Source organism: Acanthopagrus latus, chromosome 13 (genome assembly GCF_904848185.1).
Source record: "Acanthopagrus latus isolate v.2019 chromosome 13, fAcaLat1.1, whole genome shotgun sequence".
NCBI classification, from domain to species: Eukaryota; Metazoa; Chordata; class Actinopteri; order Spariformes; family Sparidae; genus Acanthopagrus; species Acanthopagrus latus.
In genome coordinates this window covers 8801539-8829359 of record NC_051051.1, presented here as the reverse complement: position 1 = coordinate 8829359, position 27821 = coordinate 8801539, and the positions used below count along the sequence as shown (strand labels likewise).

General features: G+C 41.5%; 4 protein-coding genes across 5 annotated transcripts; all 4 read right to left on the bottom strand.

Annotated features, from left to right (window-relative positions):
- Positions 1 to 194: 194 nt before the first annotated feature.
- Positions 195 to 3857, bottom strand: si:ch211-244c8.4 (APC membrane recruitment protein 2). Its single transcript, XM_037120821.1, has one exon. It carries the CDS (start codon positions 3607 to 3609, stop codon positions 226 to 228), a length of 3384 nt encoding a protein of 1127 aa, XP_036976716.1. The 5' UTR covers positions 3610 to 3857; the 3' UTR covers positions 195 to 225.
- An 815-nt stretch (positions 3858 to 4672) lies between these two features.
- LOC119031975 (organic solute transporter subunit alpha-like) lies at positions 4673 to 10787 on the bottom strand. Its single transcript, XM_037120835.1, has 8 exons — positions 10435 to 10787; positions 9890 to 10041; positions 9613 to 9686; positions 8196 to 8354; positions 7847 to 7958; positions 7626 to 7772; positions 7345 to 7450; positions 4673 to 7232 (listed from the first exon to the last, which is right to left on the bottom strand). The coding sequence occupies exons 1-8, from the start codon at positions 10508 to 10510 to the stop codon at positions 7072 to 7074; spliced, it is 987 nt and encodes a 328-aa protein (XP_036976730.1). The 5' UTR covers positions 10511 to 10787; the 3' UTR covers positions 4673 to 7071.
- Positions 10788 to 13326: 2539 nt separating this feature from the next.
- Positions 13327 to 21256, bottom strand: zdhhc20a (zinc finger DHHC-type palmitoyltransferase 20a). 2 transcript variants are annotated; one of them, XM_037120344.1, is made up of 13 exons: positions 21127 to 21256; positions 19732 to 19758; positions 19535 to 19629; positions 19294 to 19414; positions 18105 to 18174; positions 17813 to 17845; positions 17521 to 17641; positions 16845 to 16977; positions 16621 to 16747; positions 16414 to 16500; positions 16257 to 16336; positions 16096 to 16169; positions 13327 to 15982 (listed from the first exon to the last, which is right to left on the bottom strand). In XM_037120344.1, the coding sequence occupies exons 1-12, from the start codon at positions 21242 to 21244 to the stop codon at positions 16126 to 16128; spliced, it is 1056 nt and encodes a 351-aa protein (XP_036976239.1). In that variant the 5' UTR covers positions 21245 to 21256; the 3' UTR covers positions 13327 to 15982; positions 16096 to 16125. The 2 variants fall into 2 exon arrangements, with proteins under 2 accessions (XP_036976239.1, XP_036976238.1); XM_037120343.1 differs by having other exon boundaries at positions 16123 to 16169.
- A 1440-nt stretch (positions 21257 to 22696) lies between these two features.
- Positions 22697 to 26551, bottom strand: pcyt1bb (phosphate cytidylyltransferase 1, choline, beta b). Its single transcript, XM_037118447.1, has 8 exons — positions 26273 to 26551; positions 25113 to 25212; positions 24609 to 24725; positions 24289 to 24440; positions 24112 to 24190; positions 23884 to 24026; positions 23606 to 23794; positions 22697 to 23111 (listed from the first exon to the last, which is right to left on the bottom strand). The coding sequence occupies exons 1-8, from the start codon at positions 26351 to 26353 to the stop codon at positions 22875 to 22877; spliced, it is 1098 nt and encodes a 365-aa protein (XP_036974342.1). The 5' UTR covers positions 26354 to 26551; the 3' UTR covers positions 22697 to 22874.
- Positions 26552 to 27821: the final 1270 nt, after the last annotated feature.

Sequence of the window (27821 nt, the reverse complement as noted above, 5' to 3'; positions counted from 1 at the left end):
TGCTTTGGCTCCCTGTGGAGATGTTTTTGTGCTTGAGTGCGATCAGTCAACCTCCTTGACTCTGGTACTGTTGCTTATGGTTTAGTGAAGCCAAGAGATGACAGAGAAAGCCTAGAATTACAGTTATAGAAACATGAATTTAAAAAGAGTGGCCATGTAGTTATAGTGATAGAAAGTTGCATTCGAAGCCATAATCTGTGTTGCAGATTGATTCAGTCCGTCGCTTTATTTTCGTATCTGGGTGCTGCCACCCGTAGCTGCAGGTTTACCACCAACCCTGCGGACAGGAACCTTGGACACGGGGATCTTGGTGCGTGGGGGCTCTCTAGCTTGAGGGATTTGCGAGGCGGTGTGAGACTGTGCTCCGTGCTTCACAGGGATCTTTGAGTCACGCGGTAAACTGGTGGGGACCTTGGGCTGCTGACTCTCCTCCTGGGTGTGTTTTGAGGTGGGCACAAAAGCCCCAACATCACTGATTTTATCTTTGCTTGATGCGTCATGTGAGTTGAAATGGGGCCTCTCTTCTTCAAAGACAGGAGTCGGTGGGTCCCTGTTTGCTTCATCGTCAGCATGGTGGCTTTCCCGGACAGGTATTTTGCCTGATCTGCTCCCTCCAACTACAGGTATTTTGCTAAGTCCAGATGACTTTACTTGCGGTGGCCTCCTTTCCTTGGAGGATTCCTGGAGGCTTGTTCGTGACTCATTGTGCAGTTCATCTGTTTTGGACAGCACTGTCTGGGCCCCCCTGGGCACCTGTGGACTATCCAGTTGACCATCCACCGATGCTTGTCCACTTCCTCTCATCTTAGCTGGTGCCGTGCTTGACCAAGGTGCAGGGGTAGAAGGAGGAGGGGTGACAGGGCAAGTGGCAGAGGTAGGTGCAACAGAGGCTTTAGATTGAGAAATTTGGATCTGTGCAGAAGCCGGAAGGTCAGAAGATGCAGGAGCTGGGATACGAGCAGGGGCAGGAGGATCCTTAGTTACAGGAACTGGGATCTGAGCAGGGACGGGGGGAGCTTTTGATTGAGAGACTTGAATTTGAGCAGGAGCAGGGGGATCTTTTGACACAGAAATTGGGATTTGAGCAGGGGCGGGAGGGGTTTTAGTCTGAGAAACATGAATTTGGGCTGGAGCAGGGGGATCTTTTGACACAGCAATTGGGATTTGACCAGGGACGGGGGGAGCTTTTGATTGAGAGACTTGAATTTGGGCAGGAGCAGGGGGATCTTTTGACACAGAAATTGGGATTTGAGCAGGGGCGGGAGGGGTTTTAGACTGAGAAACATGAATTTGGGCTGGAGCAGGCTGCTCTTTAGATACAGACATTGGGATCTGACCAAGAGCAGGCTGCTCTTTCGATACAGGTATTGGGATCTGAGCAGGAGCAGGCTGCTCTTTAGATACAGACATTGGGATCTGAGCAGGGGCAGGCTGCTCTTTAGATTCAGGTATTGGGATTTGGGCTTGGGCAGGCAGAACTTTAGGTAAAGAAACTTGAATCTGAACAGGAGCAGGTGGCTCCTTAGATAAAGAAATCGGGATCTGAGCATGGGAGGGAGGGGCTTTAAATTGAGAGACTGTGATCTGACCTGGAGCAGGAGGTGTTGAGGATGCTGTTGAAACCACAGCATGAGTGGTAGGGACTGGAGTCGCTGAGGGAGCCAGGGGCATCTTATCTAAAGAGGCCGGTGCAGGTTTAGTCGTAGGAGGAATCTTATCTGCAGAAGTTGAAGACAGAGTTGGGACAGATGCAAGGCTGGGTTGGGTTTTAGTTGTCGTTGTAGTGGAAGGACAAGGATGTGGGACAGTTACAAGGGAGGGAGGGGTCTGATTTAAGCCCATTGGGCTAGAGGTAAGTACAGGCTTGGAAAGGGCCGCAGATGCCAAGCCTGAGGCTGTAGTTGATGTGGAAAATGTCGTCATCTTGGCGGAGATAACCGGTGCAGGAGAGGAGGGTTTGGTTGTAACCATACAGGTTGGTGATACTGTAACCGGGGCTTTAGATTCTCCTGCAGCTGAACTTAGATAAGGTTTGTAGGAAGTGAAAGTTTGCAGGTTCACGTTGCTAGCTGAATCCAATTTAGCAGGTGGAGGTTGGGTTAAAGCAACGGGAGTGGGAGGGCCAGGGGTCACATGTGGAGGTTTAGCTGGCGCAGGGGGTGACACAGCTACAGGGCTAGGTTTAATTACTGAAGCAACAATTTGAGGGGGGGCTGCAATCTCTGAAGCCAGTTTGCCAGCTGTAGAGGTAAGAGTTGGACTAATTGAGGGAGCCTTGACCACAGTGGCCGGGGTGTTCGGCGGGGCTGTGGTGGCAGTAGAGGTGGTGCTCAGTGTGGATGCGGTTGTCGTAGAAAAGGAAGACATTCTTGGAGCGAAGCTTGTCATTACAGGAGTAGTTGAGGCTTTTGCTGCGGTGGGAGTTGATTTAATTTGAATGCTGATGGGAGGCTCAGGAGCTGGAGTACAGTCCGAGCTCAGTTTGACTGTGTGAGTAGTCAGAGTGGAAGTTTTGGTCAGCGTTGTGATGATGGTGCTCGGCTTGGCAACAGGAGACGAGGATGGAGTTGTCTTAGTCAGAGGAGTGAAGGATTTGGTCGAGGCTGTTGCGGGGATGGCTACAGGAGAGGGTTTTGCTGCAACAGCAGTTCTGACAGACGCAGAGGTCAGTGAAGAGGAGACGGCGGGTTTGGAGAAAAGAGATGTGGACGATGGCGACACTTCAGCACTGATGGCACTGCTGGCTTTTCCCCACTCAGCCTCCACATCAGCCATGATGTCTCCACCTCCTGAGATCGAGTCAAAGGTCAGGAGAGAGGAGATGTCTGCCAGCAATGAGCTTAGGCTTTTATCACCGGGTACCATGGGTGGTTCAGAGGTGGGTAAAGGCGGCACATGCTCATTAGTTTTACTCACATTGTCCTGGGGAGCTACAGTCTCTGATGGGGTCGTGGCTGCACTGTCCTCTCCGGTGACAGGCTCACAGATCTCAGACTTTGGGCTTTCCAGAGAGCGTGGATGGGACTTGGGGGTGAGGGTGAGGTCCTCTTTGATGATTTCCACACTGTTGGCACGGGACGACATGAGAAGCGGGCTCGGAGGGGCTTCCTCCTTGTCCTCTTTATCCTTTGATCGGAACTTAACATTGCCAAAGAGACCTTTCAGCCCGCGACGTTGCCGACCCGTTGGCTGGGACACGGTTTGGACTCTCCGGTCCCCCACTCCTCTCCGGCCACCCCTCAGCAACGACAGGAAGCTGAGGGACTTGGCTGAGCTGGCTGAAGAAATGGAGGTGCGAGCATGGGCGGCAGCCAGAACGCCATCTTCGCCGAGCGTCTCCTCCTCAGCCTGCTCCATCTCTCCCTGACTCACCTCCTGAGCCTTTTCCTTCTCCGGCTCCTGCTCCGAATCTGGCGCAGCATTCTCCGATAGTCCATCCAGTGTTTTGCTCCTGTGAACAGGTGACTTGTTGTTCCCATCCCCTTTGCTGCGAATAGAGAAAATGTTACCTGGCTTGCGCTTGCCAAACAGCTTGAATCCTTTTCTGATTTTTCCACTCGACTGGGATTCACCAGGCGGGGGGTCCATGTTCTCCGTTTGTACATCCATCTTCTCTCTGTTTCCCCCCTTTCTCTGTATCCTCCTGTCACTCGCCTTAGTTTTTATTCCGGGGCCGGTGGTGTGAGCATTTATATCCAGACCTTATCTTTATCTCCCTCTGCAGCCTCGCGTTACCTCTGTTGCTCTCTCTGTGTGTTTCTTTATCGGATGTCTGTATCCCTCCCCTCTCTCTATCTTTCCCATCCAGCCCTTTCTCCTCTATTTCTCCCTTGAAAAGCCCCTCCCCTTTGCCTCGTTTTTGTCTGGCTGCTCTCCCTGGTTGCCATAGCAACTGAGGAGCTAAGCAGCTTTCGTCAGCAATGCAGAGCCAGGGGCTGTCATCAACCCACCCTCTCTCTCTCTCTCTCTCTCTCTCTCTCTCTCTCTCTCTCTCTCTCTCTGTCTCTCTCTGTCTCTCGCTCTTCCTTTCTGTGTCTGATGACTCTGTTTACATAAACAGCAAAGACAAATACTCCATTAATAGGACCTAAATTTTTGAATTTTGCCGAATGATCTGGCTTTATGTAAACGTCTCATCCAGATTAAAGCAATGTACCTCCGTGTGTAGCCCATTAATCGTTTAATGGAAAACAGATTTGCCTTTTATTCATCATAAACTGGTCTCATTCAGAGTCTCTGATAAAACCCACAGCAACTCACCCAAGTCTATTTTTTAAAAATCTCAGTTCCATAAATAGCTATTGCAGTAAAAATGCTACAATACTTTACACATTAGCCTGGGAGGTAATTAGCATATTGACCTACATGCCCGTTCACACGGTTTCTTCCTCCTTGAATCCATCCATTCTGCTGCTATCACTTAAAAAACCAATACTGTAACACCTATTAGAGAGCATAGATAAAAAGCAGATGCAGGCTTTTAGTATAGTGTTACTATCATAAGATTGAATATAAAAGCAAGTGATCAATAGTTTGAACTTTTGAACGTCTTAACAGAGTCAGCAACAGTCCTGAAGACAATCGAGCCATTCAGAATGATTACATAATCATTAGTGAATGAACATGTTTTATTTTTAAAAGAACATAAAAAATGTAATTAAACTACCTCAGCTATGTTAGCGGTACTGTGATCGCTCTTTTTCAACATTATTTACAAATCTTAAATTGAGCATTTACCATTCAGTAAAAGGTGAGCTGTAACTTTTGGGAAAATGTGACTTTAAATCCAATCCTCTTAGTCATATAGGTCATATTTGAGGTGGTTTCAGGGGCTCCTCAGCCAAAATGGGAATAATTTATTGGTTGCAGTTCCATCCATAAGTAAAACAATGACAAGATGTATGATTATTTTCAGTCATGGGTTTCATAGGCTCTCTGTGATGAAACGTCTAAAAGTAAAATTCTTATCAGATGGCAGGACCCTCTGTCAGTGTAGGTGTCCATGATGTTGAGAACCACGGCTCTAATCGATACAGTGCTCGAGAAGTCATTTACTTTCATACTCATTAGCTGATTGATGCAACAAAACACCATTGAAAATCTATAAATAAATAAGTAGCACACACGGATTTCCTGACAAGTAAGACTGAATTGATTAGAGTCGTGGTCGGTCATGTATCTTGTTTGTAGATTTTCACAATCATCAATAAGTGTGTCAGTCAAGCAGATATTCTGCTTGTTTGGCAAGTGTGTCAGGTTAAACTAAATTAGTTTTATTAGGTGACTACTTGTTCTTCATTACCACGTTCATTAAAATAGGGGTTCGTGGTGGGATGAGCACGACCTCTTGTGGTTGCTGGAGAAACAACATGTGGCACAGTTAGGCTGCAGACGGCTGTGAAATGAACACAGGGTCTGAAAATAAAGCCGCTGTCTCATCCACATGAATTCCTTGGCCCAAATAAGTCTGAGTAAGTGGGTCAGCAATCTTTGAACAAATCTGGCTGTTTTTCCAGGCTGCGTTAAGACACCGTCTGAGGTTTAAGGGTACAGTTGCACCAGTGCACAGATGTTGGGAGCCAAGAAATCAGTATTGATCCGCTCTTAGCGTGAAAGACTGCAGCAGAGGTGGACTGACATGAGATTGACAGTAAAATTCAGTTGAACCTTAATGTAAAATGAACAGTGTTCCTGTTGGACTCCACAGAGTGAATAGATCCCTTTTATTAAATGTCTTCATGTTTTGCTGCTTAGAACCTCAGTAAAGGTTAATACGTACAACCTTGGCACTTCAGTGAGTACAGACATAACCAACCGAATACTGTGTCAGTATTTACTGCCCACTCTCCTACTAAAAAAATACATCACATGTCATTGTGACCTCATTTCATCATCTCCACACCCAGGCCAAAGACATTATTGTGATGATCACGCACGCGCCCCCACGCATACACACCACACACACACACACACACACACACACACACACACACACACACACACATACATCAACACAATAAATAGTTGTCTTAATGTTAATATCTATAAACCTACATAGTCCCAGTTCAAAAATGCCAATTTTCTAACTGTCATCATCTCAGTATGACATGCATATGTACTGTATGCTGTTACAATGAAGGCTCTGTTCTAGTCGTCCAGATCTTAGTTACAAACTAAAACAAAGCATCATCCCAGTGTGTCCAAAAATTTGTTTAAATCTTTATCAGAAATGAGTCAACCTTAAAGCAATATGTATGTCGTTATTGTCTTATTTCAGTGCAATGCTCTAATGCATGAGACACATTGACAAGACCCCAGGAAGACATAGTGGTTAAGAAAAAGTCCTGTAAACAACCTGCTTTAAAAATATAATGAGTCGTAAAACACACAATTCTTGTAAAGGTTAAACAAACAAGGCTAGGCTAGCAGAATCCCCCTGTTTCAAGTGTTTATGCTAAGCTAATTTAACCAGCGGTAGCCTCGTATTTAAAGTGCGGACACAAGAGTGGTATCAATCTTCTTGTCTAACGCTCTGGAAAGAATTGGAAAAAGGGTCAGTTAAAGGGTCAGTTCAACCAAATCACAAAAAGGGAAAACATCCACAAGTTTCAAGATATCCATCTTTGACAGGTCTGACTCCCCTCCAGCACAAAGGTAAGCAAAACATATTTTGTGTCATTGAAAACAATTATATATAAAACTATGTAAACAATTCGACAGCTCTTTCTAGAATCACCGTCGTATTTACTCTCGATAACCCACATGAATCAGAGGGACTATTTCTTGGGCAGAAAGTACTGTAGTAATTTGGATGAACTAACCCTTTAAATTTTATTAGCTATAGGATAAAGATATTGACAAAATGTCAGGGAGCGCTGTGTGAAAAGTATAAAGAAAAAGGGTTGACAGTCACCCCAGTACTGAAGCGATGTTTAAAAGAATGAGGTAAAATGTTCTTGCAAACTAAAACAGTGTAAGACTTTGAATAGTTTGACTACTCGATGATCTCAATCATCATCTGAGAGCAGTGCTGACGTCCACTCTTTCACCGTCTCTTTTTGTTGTTTGTTTTTAGACGTCATGCTCCTCGAGAACTTTCAGCTCGTCGAATTTGGCATTCTGGTCGTTGTCCTGCTCCTCGGAGGGGAGTGCGTCATACGTACGACGGTACAAGAAACGATTAACCAGACATATGATGAACATCTCCATGATCATCATCTGCTGACTCAGCACTGTGGGACAGACAGACAGAGAAATCAGGGTGTGAAATCAGGATTATTCACGTCACACGTCATGCAGTCACATCAGCGGTCATGCAAAAACATGTTCCGAGACGTTTCTTACTGGATCCACGAGCTTGAGAGGAGAAGGGAGGGGAGCAGGCGATGGTTCCATCCAAGGCCAGGATGTTGATGATTGACGTCTGCAGCTGACTCAATACAAGCACTAGCTGAGGGGAAAAGTAATAATTCATCAGTTACATGCCTAGTATTTTTTAGAAATGCAACACAAAGCAGCTCATGTTGCCAAATGTTAAAGTAGACAAAGAGATTTTCTTCAAGCCCAGAAAGGATTGAAAAATATATACATATTCAGTGCATATGGTAATGGTTGCGTTGACTCACTTGATACATGGCATACTTGGGCACCATATTGAGGCCGCGTAGATATCTGTTAGTGTTCATGAAGATGATGGCAACCGGCCAGAGGGAGATGATGGTGAGAACGCCGATGAATGGGTTGATCCAAATGGCTGTACCGGTGATCTCTAACTGAAAGTTTGAAGTATTTCAAATCTCATTGAATGTTCATGATGTTTTCAGGGAAGCATTTAAAAAAAACTCACGTCTGAGAGATCGAAGTTGCCGTTCGTCCACAAAACCACGGCCACGACAGAGAGCACCGTCTTTAGGATGGCGTACTGAAGAGCTCCCACCTTCAGCCAGAATAGCAGCCGCCTGATTGATCCCATTCAAAGACAGAGGCCCATGAGAATCGTATACACTCTTGTACAATGAACAGTCAATATAGAAAGAGTGGGTTATATAGACATATACATACTGGGGACCACATTCATAAATGGTCACTTAAGTCCCCATCACTTTAAAGGGTAATTTGTTAAAATAATTTGTAATAATAATAATAATTAAATGAGATAAAAACAGCAGGAACATCTTCAGTATTTGTATGAATACCGTGACATGGGAACGCGGGGTAAACAGCGGCAGCAGCAGCAGCAGGGTCCTGTGCTGATGAGGAAGGTTTCACCAGTAAACCGCTTCAGGAAACTGTTGGTGCCCCCCAGCTCCTCGATCATCAGGACCAAGATCTTATACACCACCACTGCAAAATAACTGCGTGGGGAAAGAGAAGAAAGTTTAAAAAAATTAAAAAATCCCTCTGGAGGCACTGAACAAATTTAGCTTTAAGTGTGATATTTCATTCGCTTATTTATTGCAACATAAAACACACCTGTCCTTGACACGTGACGGCACATCAAAAGCTGTTAAACACACTGGACTATATGTACTGTGCATAAAAAGAACACATAAACTTCATCGTAAACTTTGATCCTATAAAGATTTCCCTGCCTTTTATTGGAGTTGAGCAAAATCCTTGTGTGCGTGTAATGATTCATCAGCTGGTTGGACTATTCAGAGCTCTTCAACAAGTTCATGCAGAGCTTTGAGGCACTCGTGGCTGTTTGTGTAGTATTAACGTAGCTGATGTTCTGTCCTGATCGTCTGACATGAGCGCACATGGACAGTTCGTCCCAAACTTTCATTTGAGAGGGATTTTTGCGAACCAAAACTAAACTCTTCTTACAGGAGCATGTAGTTCAGATGTATTTAAAAAAAAGCATGGTTTTTTTTCTGTTGAGCTAAAAATTATGAAATAAAGCTATAGCAAGGGGAGGCAGATAACCTGGAAGCTGACATGACACACCTGATAACAGCGGTGGAAAGTGGCTACTGGTCACAGCTACGTATCAGATAACAAACGCCAGACACTGATCACTGTGGCTCTGTTATTAAAACCATTTGTTCTTAAGCTTTTTTTTTTTTTTTCAGGGCAACCCCTTTTTGTAGACAACAATATTTTTTTAAGTATTTCTGTAATCAAGACCGAACTGTAACTTCAGCGTTCAACTTTATAGAGGAGGCGTCTTCCCAAAAACTTGACCATGTAACAACATTCATTTCTCCTCTCACTAAAAATGGCGACTTCCCGAGAGCAATCCTCCACAAGAAAAATACACCATTCTGTTCTCACATTTTCTCATCTTTGTTGCGGTACTTGTCATGTTGGATGTAGATTCATCGTCTAATTTAAATTCACATCGGTAGTCCTCTCACAGACTCCATGCTCAGCTAGTGGTGTGGAACCATGCCTCTTTCAATTAGCCTCGCCACATGCCCCTCCTCGGGCCAAGACTAGACAATTTTCTGATTTTGTACCACACCAAAAATGACAGAGTGATAGGATTAATCCAGAATATGCACAAAAACCACCAATGTCCTATTTCAATCGATGAAAGACGCCTGCCGCTGTTGGGCAAAACGCTGCATTATCCTGTGGCCTGATTTAGGTGTTGTAGGGAGAAAAACGCACCAGTTAGAGGTCATGTCTGTGATCATGACTGCCCTCGGGATCCACATCCCAAAACAAGACATGACGGCAATGACCTGAAACAGAGAAATAAAATGATGTCACCTAGCATTGTTTTTTGCTTGTAAGTTTAGTTTTCAAAAAAGCCCTGTACCAGACGTTTGAATATTAATCCACAAATAACATGAAAATGATAATTTTTCTATTGTTTTTTGTTTTGTTTAGTTTTTTTTACAATCAGCAGCATTTTTTAACAAACAAAACAGGCCCGGATGCTTACTGGGGCTGCACCGCTTGTCCAAATGAGGGTGGTCTTCTTGGGTGTGGGCAGCTTTTTATAAATAAAGACGCACTGCTCCAGGTAGAGCAGCAGGGAGATGCAGGACATAAAGGTGAGCATGGAGTAGAGGCTAAAATCAAACACATCCATCTCTGAAACAGCAAGAGAGGCAGAGAGAGGTGGGGTTCAGATTATTACATAGTGCAGGACTTAAATGTATTAGAGGCTCAGTGTGAACAAAAATCACACATAAACCTGACCAAAATGTGGCCCTTTTAGCCTAATAAGAGGACAATTCAGGACAGTGCAGTGAATCATGTTACCCTGACTGTAGCAGTGTACTATGACATTATACCATGAAGAAATAACAGATTATTTATTTTAGTTTGTGGAGCACTGTTTTTTCAAACAGGCGCAATTAAATAGAAGCAGGAACCGATAACTGGTGCGTTCAGGACACACGGAGAATGCTGAGTGGATTAGCTCAGACCGGTCGATAAGGAAGCATTATCAGCGAGCAGGATGTGGCAGCGTGGGTCACTTACGCCTGATCACGTCGATAGCCAGCGGGGGCTCTTGTAAACAAGCGGGGTGAATGGTGCCGTTGAGCGTTTCCTCCATGGTGTGCAGATATTCCTCTTGAGAAATTGTATTAAAAATGGTCCAGAGTAGTCTAAAAGATATCTCCCAGCAGAAATGACTCCAGTTAAGGACCTGGGTCAGTAGGTCCTGACTGTCAAACAAATCTGTTTTCTCTTCAGAGTGACAGCCGCTGGATTCCACAGCAGGTGTACTTTACCCTTCAGGTGACTTGTATGCAGTGAAGGCAGCAGGGTATGTTAACTGCTGCTCATTCATTCACAGACTTAAGTCACAGTAATTGAAATACCACCCAGGTCAGAGTTTTACTTAAAAGGGTGAGACCTAATGAGTGCGTGAGGAGAGATGAACTTTGACAGGGTGTGTTGTTTTCCTTCCCACCACATGTGGAAGGGTAAAAGAATATAAAGGCACTTCCTTCAAGCAGCAAGGAATACATATGTTGTATTATTCCATGCCATTAGAGCTCATAAGGTAGAATAAGGTGAGCTGATTATGATTAATAGTGTTTATCAGCATCAGTCTTACGTAGGCGGAGGATGATAAGGTCAGAGAACGTGCATGAGAGTACACATTCCTGAATCCAAGGAGCAATGTGTGAGAGTTTTGTATTTTTAAAAAAACGTAACAACAGAATGTGAAGAACAAACCGTGCTGATGTCATGTCAGAGACGTTTTTTTGTGCTGTGTTAGCGGAGATGTCTATTGAAGTAAGCATGCTAACCAGCTAGCCCCATCACAATCCACTTTGTACCTCAAGAGGCGACAGTTCAGCAGTAAAACCAAACAAATTGTGTTCCCAGTCTACGCAGAGCCAGCTAATATGACCACTAGCTGCTGGGTTAGCTGAACTTTACTAGCTTCCGGCAGCTACAGTTGGCGGCAGTTAGCAATTCGGTCGATTCTTACATATTGCAGCTTTAAGCACACTTGCCAAGCATATTGCAGCTATCAATTACATTTTTTCTCACTCAGTGGTTTTGAAAGATGAACCTTGTACACACAAACTAAATATCAGTATGTCAGTCAGAGAAGCAAAAAGAAAACCAGCGGTAGAATGTAACTAAATACATTTACTTGAGTATTGTATTACAAGTCGGCGTCCAAGTAATCCATCAAGAACGTCAGGATTACATTAAAGTGAGACGCCTATGATAATTTCAGCATTTTCAGAGTTTGAGATTGATAGTACAGATAACACGAGGGTGCTATAAAAAGTTAAAAGGGTTGACGTGTGTGTTATCTGTTGCATTTTTTTTTTTTACGGAGAGGTGAACGGCACGGAGGATGTTCACCTCTCCCCAGCTCGCCTGCCAATCTTGTTTCACGCCCACACTGTTCCCGCGCCAGACAAGAGGTTGATAAGTGTCAACGACTCGCCTGAGTCATCAGCAATCGGTGTTAATGATCTTGAGGAAGTGAAGAGTGCGGTCACAACCTGCACTCGCATGGTACTTCAAACTATCTCATGACTGCTAACTTTAAATGTAAAGCTGACGACTTTGGACGTGCAGCGTTTATGATGGCCACAGAACTTTTGCTTTAAAGGTTAATTGTCACGGAGCTGAGGCATCAGTCTCTTCGAGAGCTGAGAGACCACGTGTTCCTTATTTAGCTACTCTTCCACGTGTTGTGAATACAGCAAAACATTTATAATCCTCACCAGTCCTCGTTTTCTGGGGACTGAACTATGGGTCATTCTTTAGAAAAGTGGTTAGCTGGCGTTTCCTAGCAAGTCACACCATCATTAACCAGTGTTTGCAGAAGTGAGCGTGGCAATGTTGATTTCCCATATCACACTGATATTTGTTTTAATTTTATTTCTGCATGTACCTTTCTGTTAATTCCCCCATTAACTTACTTTTCCATTTGATGTGTTGATTATATTATTATAACTTATTTACCCATGTATCCCTGTAATATTTTCCCTTTGCATTTCACCTCTATTGAGTTCCACAAACATATCACCTGATATTTCCTATTTCCTATATAGTGTTATGTAGAGTGCTATAATTGCAGCACTACTACTAGTATTATATATTATAGATATATTGGATTTCTGCCCCTGGATTTAAAGGTACACTATGTGGGTTTGGGGGAAGAAATTCAGAACATAAAAATCTAAATAAATAAACAATAAACCTTTATTCATGACTTAACAAACTGATTAAACAAACTGGCATTAAATGAAAACACAAACAGTTTTACTTTGTGTATGTATGGCGGACCCTGCCACATTCCTAGCTTCAAACAGAGCTCTGGGGACCTCATTTGCCTGTTTTTTCAGTTCTGGAAAAAAAATTGCGCTATCTGAGGTCGGATTATTATTATTTTAACATAAAACTACATAGTGCCACTGTGACCCTGACTTGATACCAATTTGTTTTAGCCGGTGAAGAGTCTGCACCAAGCCCAGGCCCAGGACAACTGACCTGGTTTCTCCCCCATCCGCAGCCCTGATCTGCACTGCTCATGCATCAAACCTCACAGCTCTGTATGGGTATGTGGGTCAAACCAGAGTCCATTCATTCCCGTGGGAACGTCCGTGATCGCCGATGTGTTTGTGAAACTGAATATGCTGCAAGTTAGTTGCATTATATGTCAGCTATGCAGTTTATGCCACGGGAAGTTGACATAAATTAAGTAGCTAATTGATCACTTTTTAGCAGCTGTATCTGTAAGAACGTTTTTCGAAGTTCAACTGCATATTAACACTGGAAGCTAGCTAACTACAGTGAGTTGTTTAACTAAACATTCACAAACATTCGCAATCTTTAATTTAAGCTGGTGAGGGTAAACATAGCGTGACAGTGTTTAAGATGAAGAATCACACCTTATAGTTTCTTACATCACATTTATTGTTACAGAACAATGAAGAGCAATTTGCATGAATCATTTTACAGCAGGTCTTAAACAGACCTACATACATTGGCAGCTGCGGCTGCTTGGTTCAGTCATTGAAGTTAGTTGTTTTTTTAAAAATGTATTTTAAGCTACTGTGAGTGCATTCACATGTGTTACTACTCAGGCAGTAATATCTACACATTATCTACTGAACACTCACGCAAACTCCAAACTGTGCTGTGCATCATTTCCACTAAAAGGAACGTAATATGAAACTCAGGAGCATGGAGGTGAGTGTTTATGATGACACTAGCCTACTCTTTCATCACTGGTATATAATGTCCATCTTATCTATCCTGGTTCACATTCAAGGACACGGTGGTGTGTCCCTGACCCATCTGGCAATATCCTTTAACGGTTTTATTGTGGTTTCATTTTGTGCTCATTTTTCCAACTTTCAAATCAATCTCATCATCAAACTGGAAAAGAGCCGCAAAGAACACAGATTTAATCCTTGGCATTAACACTCAAAGATTGATTCATTAGAAAAAAAAATTAAAATAAATACTGTAGCACATTGATCATTAAAATGAAAACATTCAGTGGACTTAAGGACAAATAATCATTCATACCATTTAGAACAACACAAACTATATAAAACATAAGCCATTACTATAGAGTGCTGCAGGAAGTCCTACAACCTGCAAATTAGCATTGTTGCACCTCTGGTTCCCTCGACTCCAAGTCAGTTGGCGTTTGGTTTGAATGCCTGCAGTTTACACAAGCTTAATAGATTTACACATTTTATTCTACGATATGAAGTAAGTCAATACATGCTTCACAATTATATTAAAGCTTTTACACGTATTAACAAATGCAGCTGCCAACAGGTAACCAAATGAGTCTCCAGAGGTTGTCGGGGACATTAACATCATTACATAAAACATGAACTCTTCTGGTCACTAGCTTGGCTTCAATCAAGCATTTGCAAACCATCAATCGGAAGTTTTTAACTTGCAAATGTATTAATTTTTAGTGTGTGTATATTATGATAAGAAGCTTAGTGGTGCTGATGAAGTCGTGACCGTGGTTTTTACGTTCTTCTGCTGATTGCATTTACCCTTCAATCCTGAGACTGGTGTTCAATTGAGAAAACTATTTTGCTAAACAAAACATGCAAGTATGAAACTTTTTGTTCGACATGTTATTTTATGCAACAATCCCATCGATTTTTGTTGAGGGAATCAGGAGTGACGCCAGCTTCTTGGTTGTACAACAGTACATCCCTGCAGCACTTGATGAAAATTAGACACTAAAACACAACATAATTAATTCATTAAAAAAAAGCTTCAATAAATGATCAATATTCATAGTGCTGTGTAAAATGGCGATCTAAATAAAAAAAACTGCATTATACGAGATTGATTGGTTAAGGGTCTTAAATATTCAAGATGCCATTTTAACTAGTCAAACTGGATTTGGTCCTCCACTTTAAGCTTATATCACCTGTTATTTTACCATAGTATAAAATTTGACATGTAAAAAATAAATATATTAAAAGTGTAAACAGAAAGACATTTAAATATGTTCAATCATGTAAACTGTCAAATAAATTAGACTGGTGATAACTGACTACTGAGGCCTGTACTATGAAAAAGGATTTGGGGTCAAGTGTGAGTTTTCAGGGGGGTTTACTTCATACCAAGATACATCGCCATGGTTACTTATGCTGCACACCTAACCTGCTCAGAGAATCAAGAATCATTGAAGTTTTTGCTTAGTGTTTAGAACTTTTGATAACATAGTAATCAAGTACACTGATAAAATATACTAAAATATCCAAAGAATTTTGGTACAATTTAAACGCTGTGCTTGCTTGCATGACTGAGTATGACCTGCACCAGGAATGTGACAATAATCTTTTACATTATTAGCTTCATATTTGGATGACATTTTGGTCTGCTCTAGTAGTATTTGTACCTGCCTGCGATTAGTCATGCACTGCAAACACACCCCTTTTACGTGTATGCGCTGATGGCGAGATGAGGAAACCCTGGGCTGACTTCCTGAGTTGATAACCACCTGCATGTGATCGCATATTGCGAACGATATGCTGGGTATGTTGGACTTGCTTCACAGTACAGGCCTCTGGTCTTAATAATTGCACTGTGCTTTGAGTTTAAATCTGATAAGACATATTACGTAAATGTACGAGTGTTGAAATGTTTCACCATTTTATATGAATTACACACGTTTTTAATTCAGTGGCTCGCACACTCATACCAGGCTCTGTTATTGATGCGTGATTAATACTGAAACACAATGGTTTTGTAATTGAAATGTAGACATACATTGGCTTGAGGGTGAAAAAGCAGTCCCAGAGTTGTTTCATATGCAATAATAATAAAAAGATCTGAAAGTCTTTGGCTCAAATCAAAAGACAAAAACTGAGAATCACCTCTGCTTCGGCCTGGTGCAGTCTATGAGGCTGCTGTACAGTCACTGTTGACGTGATACCAGGATTATTGTGGTGCTTGTTTAAAGCACGCTGGATGAAGGAAGAGGGTGGAGGACGGCTCCTGTAGAGGTGCAGATGCTCCTGGTTTAAGGCATCACAGTTCATGAGCTCTTTACTGATGTGACTCTGACCTGCAGCAACATCCAACAAAGAACAAATTAACGGGAGGATTACAATCTAGGAACAAGCAATCTGTCAAATTTAAATAAAATGAAAGATAAATTGATAGCCATTTACTTGTTACCTAGCAGTCAAGTCGATGTCCACATACCTTCTATGGCTCACTCTCCATGGTCACCGACACTATCTGCCCTCCATCTGAAAGGACAGTTATTACAAAAAAAAACACTTAACAAGCCATAATGCCAGAAAATTAAAATGTGAGAAAAGGCATCAACAACATACCGATTTTCTCTTTGCCGTCATCAGCTGAGTGTTGTGTATTATTACTGAGCACAGAAGGGTTGGTCTCCCCATCGGCAGGGCTGCGATTAAAGTCGCATTAGAGATTAAAACCTAGCAGACCAAACTGAAAGGATGTGGATTAGGAAACAATACTCACCTTTTTCCATTTTGCTGGAGGACACGGTTTGCCTGTTCAGGATCGATGTGCACCAATCTGGTAACATAGGAAAGTCCATCTCCCAGACTGATAAATCAGATAAAGACAGCATTAGCAAACAAGTTAGCATCGAATGCAGTATTAACGGCACACTGGGTTTTCTACTCCTTTGCATTCTTGTGATTGCTAAGGTCGGAGCAGACTCACCCTGAGAAAACAGGAAACAGCCAGTACTTCCCTTGGTCTCCAAACACCTCAGCTACATTTCGGCTAAAGCCCAGAGAAAATCCATTTTTGTCCGGACCATTCGCGAAGACAGGAGCCCGAAACGCCTCTAAAAGTGGATATAAATATATAGTTATTCATGGTAACTTTTTTTTTTAAAAAAGGGTACAACCAGAAGCAGTAGCATGACATTCATTTATATCTACCTATAGTGGTCCTGTTCTTTCCCACAAGCCACAGATGATAGCTGAGAAGTGACAGGATGCTGATAAAGAACAGGGCCGCCACAAAAAACAGAAACAAGATGTGGAATTTGGCATGCGTGTCAGGCAGCTGTTTCTTCAGAAAGGAGACAGTGAACAGAAGTGTTAGTCTTGTCAATCATGAAAGAAATTATTTCTTGTCCTCATGTCTAGTCAGCTTAACTACTTGACTTCACTTTTGAATCATCCACTATTTTCTTAGTATTCTTTTTCTAGAGCACAATATACTCCTTCACAGCTGGACTGAGTGACAGGAGCCATTGTCCCATGCAAAGCAGCATGCTGAAGAGGAACCCCTGGTCACATGACACCACAGTGACACATTTGTTAGCCAACTGGTTGATATGTTACGATGCAGATTAGTGGCTGATCAAATGCTTAACCACAGCCTGACTGCATCTCTCTTGTTTCACTTTTGTTTTTTAAAAATTCAAGTAGGTGCAAGTCTATTCATTTTTATCTTAAATGGCAAGTTTAATAGATAGCGTTGATGGTTTTTAAAGCTCATGATCTCGAAGTTGATCTCAAAATATTGCATAACAACGTTCAACAAACTGACCACAGCAAAATAAACATACAAAAAAAAAAAACACAAAAAACAGGATGTTTCTGTACTTACGGTCCAGAATTTGATGAAATACTGGATGACTGTAGCACAAATTACTGCACAGTAGAATGAGGCGTAGGCCAAGAACAAGACGAAGAACTTGTAATTTGAGAATCCAACACAGTTATTCACCCTGAAGGTAAAGACAAGACAGAAAACACCAGAAAGAAGGTGAAATGTGTCACTCGTTACATCTTATTAACAAAAGAGAACTGCTAATTTGCTGATGGACGAATCAGCAAGGAAAGTTAGAAAATTAGTAAATAAGAAATGCTTTAATGCATAGTTAAACAAGAAATCCTACCAGGGGCAGTGGTGGTCCATTTTCAGCACACACCTTGAGGAATAAGGAAAACATTAATACCATCCAGATATTAACATTTTGATCCAGTTGCCCAGAAGTACTTGTAATGTCAGCATGGAAAAATATGCGATTCTCAATATTTAGTGCGTCTTCATGCTGTACACCAAAAATACATTCATATTTTTTGTAGTCAAAACAAAATACTCTAATATCTGCTTCCTTTGGGAAAAACGTCAAGAACCAAATGAGGAGCCTTGAATTGTACAGCATGTACACCCGGAAAAACACTCACATCTCACAGGTTGAGCAGTGATGGCAGCGGTCGGGTTTGATGATCTGGCAGTGGTCGCAGTATCGGATGGCTAGTTGGACAAAATTAAAGGAGGAATATTAAAGTAACCATCACAGTGTAGGTTGACCTAATCAATATTTCAACAAAACAAGAATTTGAGGTGTAGTCTGCTTTATCAACCCCTTGAAGACTATGTTTCCCATGTTTAGAAATTTCTTGCTCCTCTTGGAAATGTTAAAACGCAAATTGACCTTCTACATCTGTCATTAATTACAGTTTTAATACAGTTTTGGTGTTAGGGCACAAGGTTGTAGAAGCTGACTTTACAATTATTCCTGTAAATGCTTGAGCTCATGACTGCTGATGAGAAAAAAAAAAAAAAAAAAAAGAGCCAGGCGTGGCCTGTAGAGATAATGAGGTGCACCTGAGTCCACTGAACCCTCCTGACAGATGCAGCTCATTAAACACAAGACCAATTAGCAGGGAAATAATAGGTTATAGTCTGTAACCAGAGACAGGCACAAACGGTAAAAAAATACAACAAATGTTTGCACATTAAATGTATCAACATAATATATAAAATACTGGTGCAAGACAAGGTTTTTGATTAAAATACAGGTAGTTGTATGAGTCCGATGTTGGGGGTGCGTGCTGAGTGGTTTCAAATTGACCACTGACTGACTGAGTGTAATGTGATTCACAATTTCAGAGGACAATAAGAATAGGAATTTAGCACATTTTCATTAAAAAATGCATGTAAATGTATTTTCAGTACTTCAAATATACAAATCATGCTCTTAATATTTTGTTATAAATTCCCTATGTTTTCTGCCCAGCAAAATACAAATTACAAATTAGTACCAGTAATTAAACATGTTTTTTTTTAAATACATTCATCTAGAATACTGCTCATCTCTGTCTCTCTCAGAAAAAAAACATATAAACAGTGTTGCACTTTAAGTGTTATGTTAGATAGGAAGGCAAAAGGGGAAGAGGCCATGTAGCAACATTTTATAATTTAATGTGTGATGTATTAGATGATAAAAAAAGTCACAGAGACACTTTCATCATCAGTTAGTTCAGGTTCTGTTGTCCTTTTCAAAGAGGCGACAACTAACTTGAGCCTACTAGGCAGAGTTTTTTTCCTGGTGGTCTACTGGGCGTCTCGGCGCTGTGATGAAAGCCTCACCTCCTCCTGCCGTGCGTGTATACACGGGTAAATTCTTCGCCACTTTCTTCAAAATCTCTAGTTGCGTCTCGGCACGCTCCTCTCTCTCATACAGCTCCTTCTCTGCTCTGGGCAAACAGAACTGACAGGTGGAGGAAAGAGAAAGTCCAACAAATATTATATCACACATATTTTTTTTGTGAAATTCTTTTTTTTTTTTTTTTTTTTAATTCAGTTTGACAGATATACACTCTTGACTCACTGCTTTTGAGGGGCTGGCTGGTTTGGACCCGATGGTTTTCCAGTAGGACCATATAAACATGATGAAGAAAATGTGAAAGATGACCAGATAGCTGACTGTTGACAGAAAGAAAGAGTTTGACTTGCAACTATATTGACATCTCTGACATGAATCTTTGATATGAATAATTAAGACAAGGGGACAAACTCCTCGCTTACCTCGTTCTGCATTATTTGGGATTGTATCTACATAAGGCAAAGAAACAAAATATTATTAGTGAGCAGCAATGACAGTCCAAAGAATGCATGGCTACACTTCCCTCAACACACACACACACACACACACACACACACACACACACACACACACACACACACCGCCCCTTTCTCACACCATGTGGCAGCAGCCTGGCACGGCCAGCAGTGACCCCCCTCCCAATGACAGAGAGCTTTGTTTAAGCAGCAGGGATGTCCCTGTGCTGACCACAGCCACTGAGTTACAGACATAACTACAGTCCGATTTACAGGATGATAATGGTATCATCAGTTCCAGGCTGCAACAAACCACAGCATGTCACGGCACACACACATGATCAATACAAAACACATCAATACTCATGTGAGCTGAACCACTTTGTGACCTTACTGTGTAAGCAATGATCATGTTTGATTAGAGATAAAAGTAGGTGATCACATCCTCTGCTGGATGATGAGTCTGTCTTATGTGAATCAATAGTTTGTGGCTGCATGTTCATGAAATTTTATTATGTTTCAAAGTCCCACTATTTGATCCCAATTACTTAATGGCACCTTTATTTATTACCAGCTTTTAGGTGGCTGCCTGCACATTCAGAGCTCTAAACGCTGTAGTAGTTCTTCTCCAGGCGACAACTCATCTTCCCATGACTAAAACTATCATGTGATGCTTTAGATGATTAACTTATGGCCATCTATCACTGTGATTTAACAGCTGTCTCCTCGGGTTTGCCAGTAAAGGAAAATAACAATCGTTGACAGCTCTTATGAAATATAAAATATCAGCTTGTTGTCACTTTGATTTAAAAAAGACACATATAATCAAAATAAATGTGTCAGAATAAAAGCTACATGTACTTTGAAACCGAGTAACTAAGGATTTCAATTTACAGAGCGAACTTTTCCATTCATTTACAATACTACAATACAATACTCACACAAAAAAACAAAAACAAAAAAACACTGAGAAACTTTCATCATCTCTTGTTTCATTCCACTTAGATGACAATGTACATCGATTGTTAGCCGATGCATTACACCGATCATAAGGAACTTATTAATTATTAATTAATCATTGTTCAAGCTACCCAGACACTGCCTCTCCCGTCCTTGAAGGACTGAAAAAGTTGCTGGATGAGATTAACGTCATATATGCTGTCATGAAAGACTACATACATGGTTGAAATGCGAGAAGAAAAAGATCTGGAGTGGTGTTATCACTCAGGTTTGAACGCAGCCCTGGGATGATTTTAAATCTCACTTCAACTAGCTTATCAAAGTTGACAACCCAGAAACTGTCAGCACAAGCTAATATCCGCCCCGCGGTGGCGAAATACTGATAAAAGTGCAGATACTTACAGACACAAAGCTCCACGACATAAGCGTAGTAAGACCAACCGACTACCAGGTTAATAAACAGGACAGGTACCCAGTTCAGAGCCCGTTTACAGCACCTCAGCGCATGAGAGGGCGCCATCTTTAATCCGTGTAGGACATTAGCTGCTGGTGACGTCACAGCTATGTTTTTTTTAAAGGGGCCAGCCAAAGATGCTAAAAGACCAAGATAGTAGACTGAAACCGGAAAACGGAGACACTCGGGCGCCTGGGCATGTATGTTTTTATCTCTCAAGCGTCCCGCATGTAATTTGAATAAAAGCATCACGCTCTCTAATGGATGCATCAGTCTATCTTTGCGTATGTTGTCATGTGTTAAAATATAATGCCAAGTGACGCCATTTTATGAGAACTTTTTAAAAAATACCAACAAAGTATTACACACAAGGTGACCATCTTGGGTGTCACTTTCTTTGTATGCTCATCTAAAACTCTCTAATTGTGGGTTATTTATTTATATATCGTCAAATACATTGTGTATCACAATTGTTATTTATATGATATAGTGTAAAACAGCTCAATTTATGGTAAAATCTGTAAGCGCAGTTTAAAACTGCACTAATTGCTAATTTTGTCCAGGAGAGGGCAGAGGAACTCCACCACAAGCTGAAAAGTCATAGACTCAACATCTGACTGAGGACTTGGATTTAGATAGATGCTAAAGATTCAGGTTTACAGATAATGATATAAAACAAAACGTTAGGTGTGTGTTTTGTGTTTTGTTGTTGTTGAATTAGTCTGTTGCTGAGGCTGCTCTTAAACTTGTCCAGAGTTTTGTGGATGGGGTGAGAGACATTGTCCATGATTTATGCACAACATGAATTTGACCAGTGAAATGTAGCCAAAAGTGTACCTGTAACGGAGTACGGCATCAGGAAGGAGCAGGAGCTGTTTAGGGGCATGTTTTGGGAAATTTTGAGTCCATCAGTACCTATGTGTACTTAGTAACTTGTTTATTTATTACTTTACCATTATTTATTACTTTTGTATTCCTTTCTCACTTTGTTTTACTACTGTTGCACGACAATTTCCCTCGGGATAAATAAAGTTTTCTTGAATCTTGAATCTTGAATTTGTAGGGACACTTTTTCAAAAATTTCACATTGCCGGACCTGCAAATTGAATGGGATGGATCAGAGGTTAAGCCAAGCCAATCTCACCTCAAACGTCTGTTGCCAGATTGGTCATTAGACTATAGGGACATTTGGGTTGATAAATCTGAAATGTACCACTGTGTCATGGGATAAATCCTTATAAAAGGTTAATTATATGTGATTTTTTTTTCAATAATAAAGCACGCACCAAACAACCATTAACTATGTATAGATATAGTGGCGTGACTGAGTCCAAAAAAATTATGTCACACTCCCTCCCTCCCTCACATGTCCTCCCTGTGTCCATTTTAAACATGGACACAGGGAGGACATGTGAGGAAATTTTCTCATAACTTGTTTACAACTTGACAACTTTATGTATTAGGTACTTAGCTTTTTTTTCAAATAGAAGAGTAATAAATGACAGATGACAAACAAAATCCACACAAGTGTTTAATATCATTTTTCCTTTTCTTTTCAGCAAACACACATTATGTACATTATGATATACTGCACTTGAATAAACCAATATCAATAGTTAGCTTGTTATTCTAATCAACAGCCTCCTTAGACCAGATTAATCACCAGCAGCCTCTAAGAGGACCAATAAAGATGAGCTCATTTTGCATGTCTGCCGTTTGTGGCGGAAGCTTTGCGAGAGGAGCGTTTCCCCTTCCTAGATGAGGAGGGGGAGGAAGGAGGGGAGAGAGAGGAGGGGGACGGGGAGGCGGAGGCAGGCGAAGAGTCAGGAGAAACTGAGCGTCTCCTGGTGGGACTGCTGCTGGGGGAGCCACGGGGTGAGGAGTAAGGTGACAGGGCCTGCAGCATACGGCCACTCCGCTCCTGGATCGCATGCTACGAAAAGGACGGAGACAGAAGTTAACTGTGTTGTAAAGACGTGCTTTGGTACAATAGTTTAGGTAATTCTTTTGTGATGCAATGTTGTGTCTGTGTTGCGTACTCCAGTTATTTCCCACATTACCCAAAGCGCCTTTTGTTATGTTATAATTTTCATTTCAACACTAGATGTTCTGGACCATGGATGTAGACACAACAGCCACACAAGAAAACATGTAGAGTAAATGTGATAATGATGTGGACAGATCTCTTTTTTCAGGTTCACAGTGAAGATTTTTTTGACCACGAAGGGTGACTTACTGGAGCCTTCACTAGAGACTAAGTCTAATCATATAATTTCTATATATTTATCTATCAAAATGATATCAATACATGACCAAACAACAAACTCAACCTTTAAGTGAAAGGATATAAATATAGCTGTGATGGTCTACGAGAGATTGTTCCATCCAGTTAATGTGTTCTGTGGATCAATGTAAAAGTAAACGTGCCCAGGCCCCGTCAGGTCCAAACAGCTCCAGGAAGTTGCTGATGAATTCTCGTGACTTCTCCTCCCACTTGTGGATCATGTCTTGGCTCTTCTCTTCCACTCTGTAGACAAAGTGTTTGGACTTCTCCTCCACCGTACGCACCGTCTCTTTCATTTTGTCAACCTGGTTCTGCAGCCGGTATTTCTTCTCCTGTTAGTAAAAATACAAATTTGGATCCTATTTCTTTATCGTTTGTTTTCAAAAACACCCACAATCTGTTTAAATATAATTTCACTGACATTAATGAATCCGACGTTCAGTTCTCGGGCGGTGTAGCCTCTCTGCAGGTTGCGTCGAACATAGATGTCATAATCTCGGACGATGCGGGTGATAAGATCAGACGTGGAGATGCCCTCTGTCCTCTCAGTGGCCACAAACATGCCTGACAGTAAGGTGTAAAAGATTCATTAAAACAGTGTGAGAAATGACAGAAATTGTTATTTTGGGTTATGAAACCAAAAGACCACCTGCTTCCTTGATGTGCTTATAAACATCCTCTGATCCAGCGGAGGTGTACGGGATGTCATCGTGGGCCACAAAGTCAATCTGTGAGTGCAACATTACAGCATTCAGACTTATTGCGTCACCAGACATCTTTGCTGTTGTTATTGTGTGACATTGTGAGAAGCTGCGTGACCTTTGACCTTATGTTTCTTCAGGAACTCTGTGTTCAGGGTCCAGGGAGCGTCACGCACCACCTCGTCAACATAGCGGCAGTGCCTCAGGGCGTCGTAGCGTTCGTCCTCCGTCATCACCGTGTAGCCTTTAAGCTTGTGGGTGAGTTCATCACTGCAGACTGAGGACACAGAGACAGAGAGGAGCTGTTATATGTGACAGGGAGTGAGAGTTCATCTGGAATTACTAAATTGAAGGATCTAAGAGCTTAAAGAGTTTGGTGATACTAAGATTATGATTCATGTCCACTAATAAAGGCTCAGTAGGTTTTGATTGCAGGTTTTCGTACCTCCCACCATCAGGTATGTGTTGGGGAACACATTTTTGGCCTGCATCAGAGCTCGAGCATGCCCCGAATGGAAAAGATCGAAGATCCCATCAGCGTAGACTCGCACCGGACGATTAGCTGCAAGATGATACATATGAAACCATGTCTTTAAAAACAACATTACATAAAAGCTAATGCCAATCACTGATTGGACAATGGAGACCTTAATACTTTCATACTGTTGCCTGTTCTTTAACTGAATGGTGTGACAAATTCCCTTGGAAAAAAAAACAAAACATAATAATACCAATCAGCCTAATAACTACCAATAAAATGATATTGCACTTGTTGCAGTATTGCATACATTAGTCACTTTTTATGTCCAATGGCTTGTTGTTATAAACATACCCAAGTTATTAATCCTCCCACTTGTCTTCCCTTATTCTTTGCTGCTAAAAGCTGGGAATGACTAGATACGAAAGACACTCATGTGAAAGAAAGTTAAGGATGGAAACAAACTGAGACCTGGTGTGCCCCTCCGTGCCTGGGCCAGAGTCAGCTTTTCATGAGGGACCTCCGATTCAAATCCCGTAGACTTGGCAAAAGCAGCCGGCTCCCTCAGAGCCTAAAGACGGAGAGAGCAGAGGTTTCAAACGTTTTCTGATTCAGTCATCCATCTCTTAAAACTCCCTGTCCTGTCCAAGGCCACAGAACGCTGCGTGTGACAGGAGAATACAAACTAAACAAGTTGCTATTGTGGGCAGACTTACATTCTGATACTGATAGTCACACCAAATGTAAATGTGTCTGGTTTACCTAACCTGCGTGAGTTTGGACTGTGAGAGGAAAGCAAAGTGCAGACAGACAATACACAGCAACAGTGTTACTAAAGATGTGAGCATTCAAGCACTTCAACATCAACACTGCCGTCATGGGTTTGAATAAAATACAAGCGCTCAGGTTGGGACTCCTCCCTTGACCTGACATGCTAAAAATCTGATATTATCAAATCTTATCTGCCTTATCAAGACAGATGGGAATAATATCAGCACTCTGGAGTAATGAGCCTCCCATCGTGTCATGGACTTTGTGTTGTGTGTGGATACATATATGCAGCTTCATCTGATGTTTTGTAATGTATACTTTGGACCCTGGTTGTGTTCAAATGTACTGTGTTTAAACTGCAAGCTTTTTGGTTGATTTAATCCTTATAGTTAGCAAAGATCTCCCACTCTATACCTCTAAATCAGGAATCAAAATACACAAAGATCTTAATGTGCTTCCACGATCGAGACACAAATGTGATGATAACCTGCACCTAAGCACTTTTTTAAAAAAATCACAATTCCTTGATACATTTCCAGGGATGGAAACTGATAACAATAAAGCTACTCCAAGTAAAAGAATTTAACATATCACACCAATGCTCAAGTTCTTAATTCCACCTAAGAATAATTATGTAAAACTGTAATTATGTAATCCATGTCCGTATCGTCCAACCCAGTTAATCAGTTAAGTCAGATAAGCACAGAGGAAAGGTTTACTTCTTTTTAGAGCAGTGCTCTTTACTAAGTAATGTCCAAAAACACACATTTAAGACAAACAGACTCTCCCTTGTGATTATTAACTGAAGTATAAGAATAAATGTGGTGGCCACGCTTTCATATTGACAGAGCCAGACTCACCCTGCGAGGGCCTCCTCTTTGGCTCTGTGGGGCCTGTCGCTGCTCTCTGTCTCTGCCTCGGCCTCGTCTCTTTCCAGCCATCCTTGGACGTTTCTGCTTCCTCGACTACTAACGACACGGCTGTGGCCGCCTGTCTGCTGCTCCTTTTAGCCGGCCTGACTAATGCACAGGGCGGAATCCTACGCCTGTGTGTGTGTTTTTAAAGTCTACATCCCATCGGCCTGCCTGACCCTGATGACGGAAGATTGTAGCGAGCAAAGTTCAATCCAGCCTGCTAAACCTACTCAGATATTGCACTTGTCATCAACACTGAGCTTGTGAGGGCTTTCTCTTTCTTCATGTACACAGAAGCTTGCGCCAAAAGGATCTTGCATGCAGTGTAACACTATTGGTACATTTTTTTTTTTTCTTCAAATGAAAAATGCTGCTATCAGGGTAGAATTTTATTTTATATATAGGGAGTATGAGCACAGAGCCTTTACATCTGCAGCCTTTGGAACCAAACAGAACAACCTGTTCCAACATTTCACAGAGTTATGCTATACACTGGATATTGTGCAATTTCTAGTGTGGGTACATCTTCAACTTAATGCAGCCGTTTCTTCTTGTATAATACTTTTAGTGTTTGACACCAGACGCTACTTTACCATACAGGTTGTTCACATTATCGTACTAGCTGCAGTTTCACCTGGTTGTAAAAGGCAGCATGAGTCTCACACACACGTGATGTCTGAAACCATCACAAAAGCAATTATTTGCTCAATCCTAGATTCACATATTTGTTTATGTAGAAACAAAAACAAAGAATTATTTGCCACACTACCAGCTAAAATACTGTTGTTGGTCTGCTCACCACTGAAATACAAAATAATTCTGCATGATACAGCTAAACAAAAAAAATGACATTTTGGTTTCAATATATAGCGAATAACAAGATGATTTTGTAGAGGAGTACACTTTATCAAAAACCAAAGTAGGACCTGCTTTGTTTAAAGATAGACTATGATTATGATCGGTTACAAACTGTAACTGCAAAAGTCCCATGCATCCAACAAGTCCTACTTTGGACTTAACTGTTCAATATCAGACAGACTTCTCATGTCGAGAAGTCATGGAAATAAGAACTGTGCCAGTTTTGCTTTTGTATCAAGCAGGAAAAAAAGTTGTAGCATCACATGTTTGGCTTGACTTTGCATGTCCTGCGTTGTGACTGGTTGTGCACGCACACATCGCTACTGTCCGATTTTTTTATATGCAATAAATCTAAAACAGTATACGACTGTAACAAAATTTTAATCTGCTATGAGGTTAATAAAAATGGGGGGGAAAAAATTGCTCTCATAAAAGCTGGACTACTCTCTCCTACAGGAATGTACACAGCCCTCCTCTAATGTTAGTGCTCATGTGTGTTAGTGCTTAATGCTCATGTTAGATTTTATAAATACATGTTTTTATGAAACTGTTATTGTTGGAAATACTTTTTTAAATGACTTAAATTTAAATGTGCTTTAGAAAACTTGTCCTCGCTACACGTTGTGGGAACTTTTAT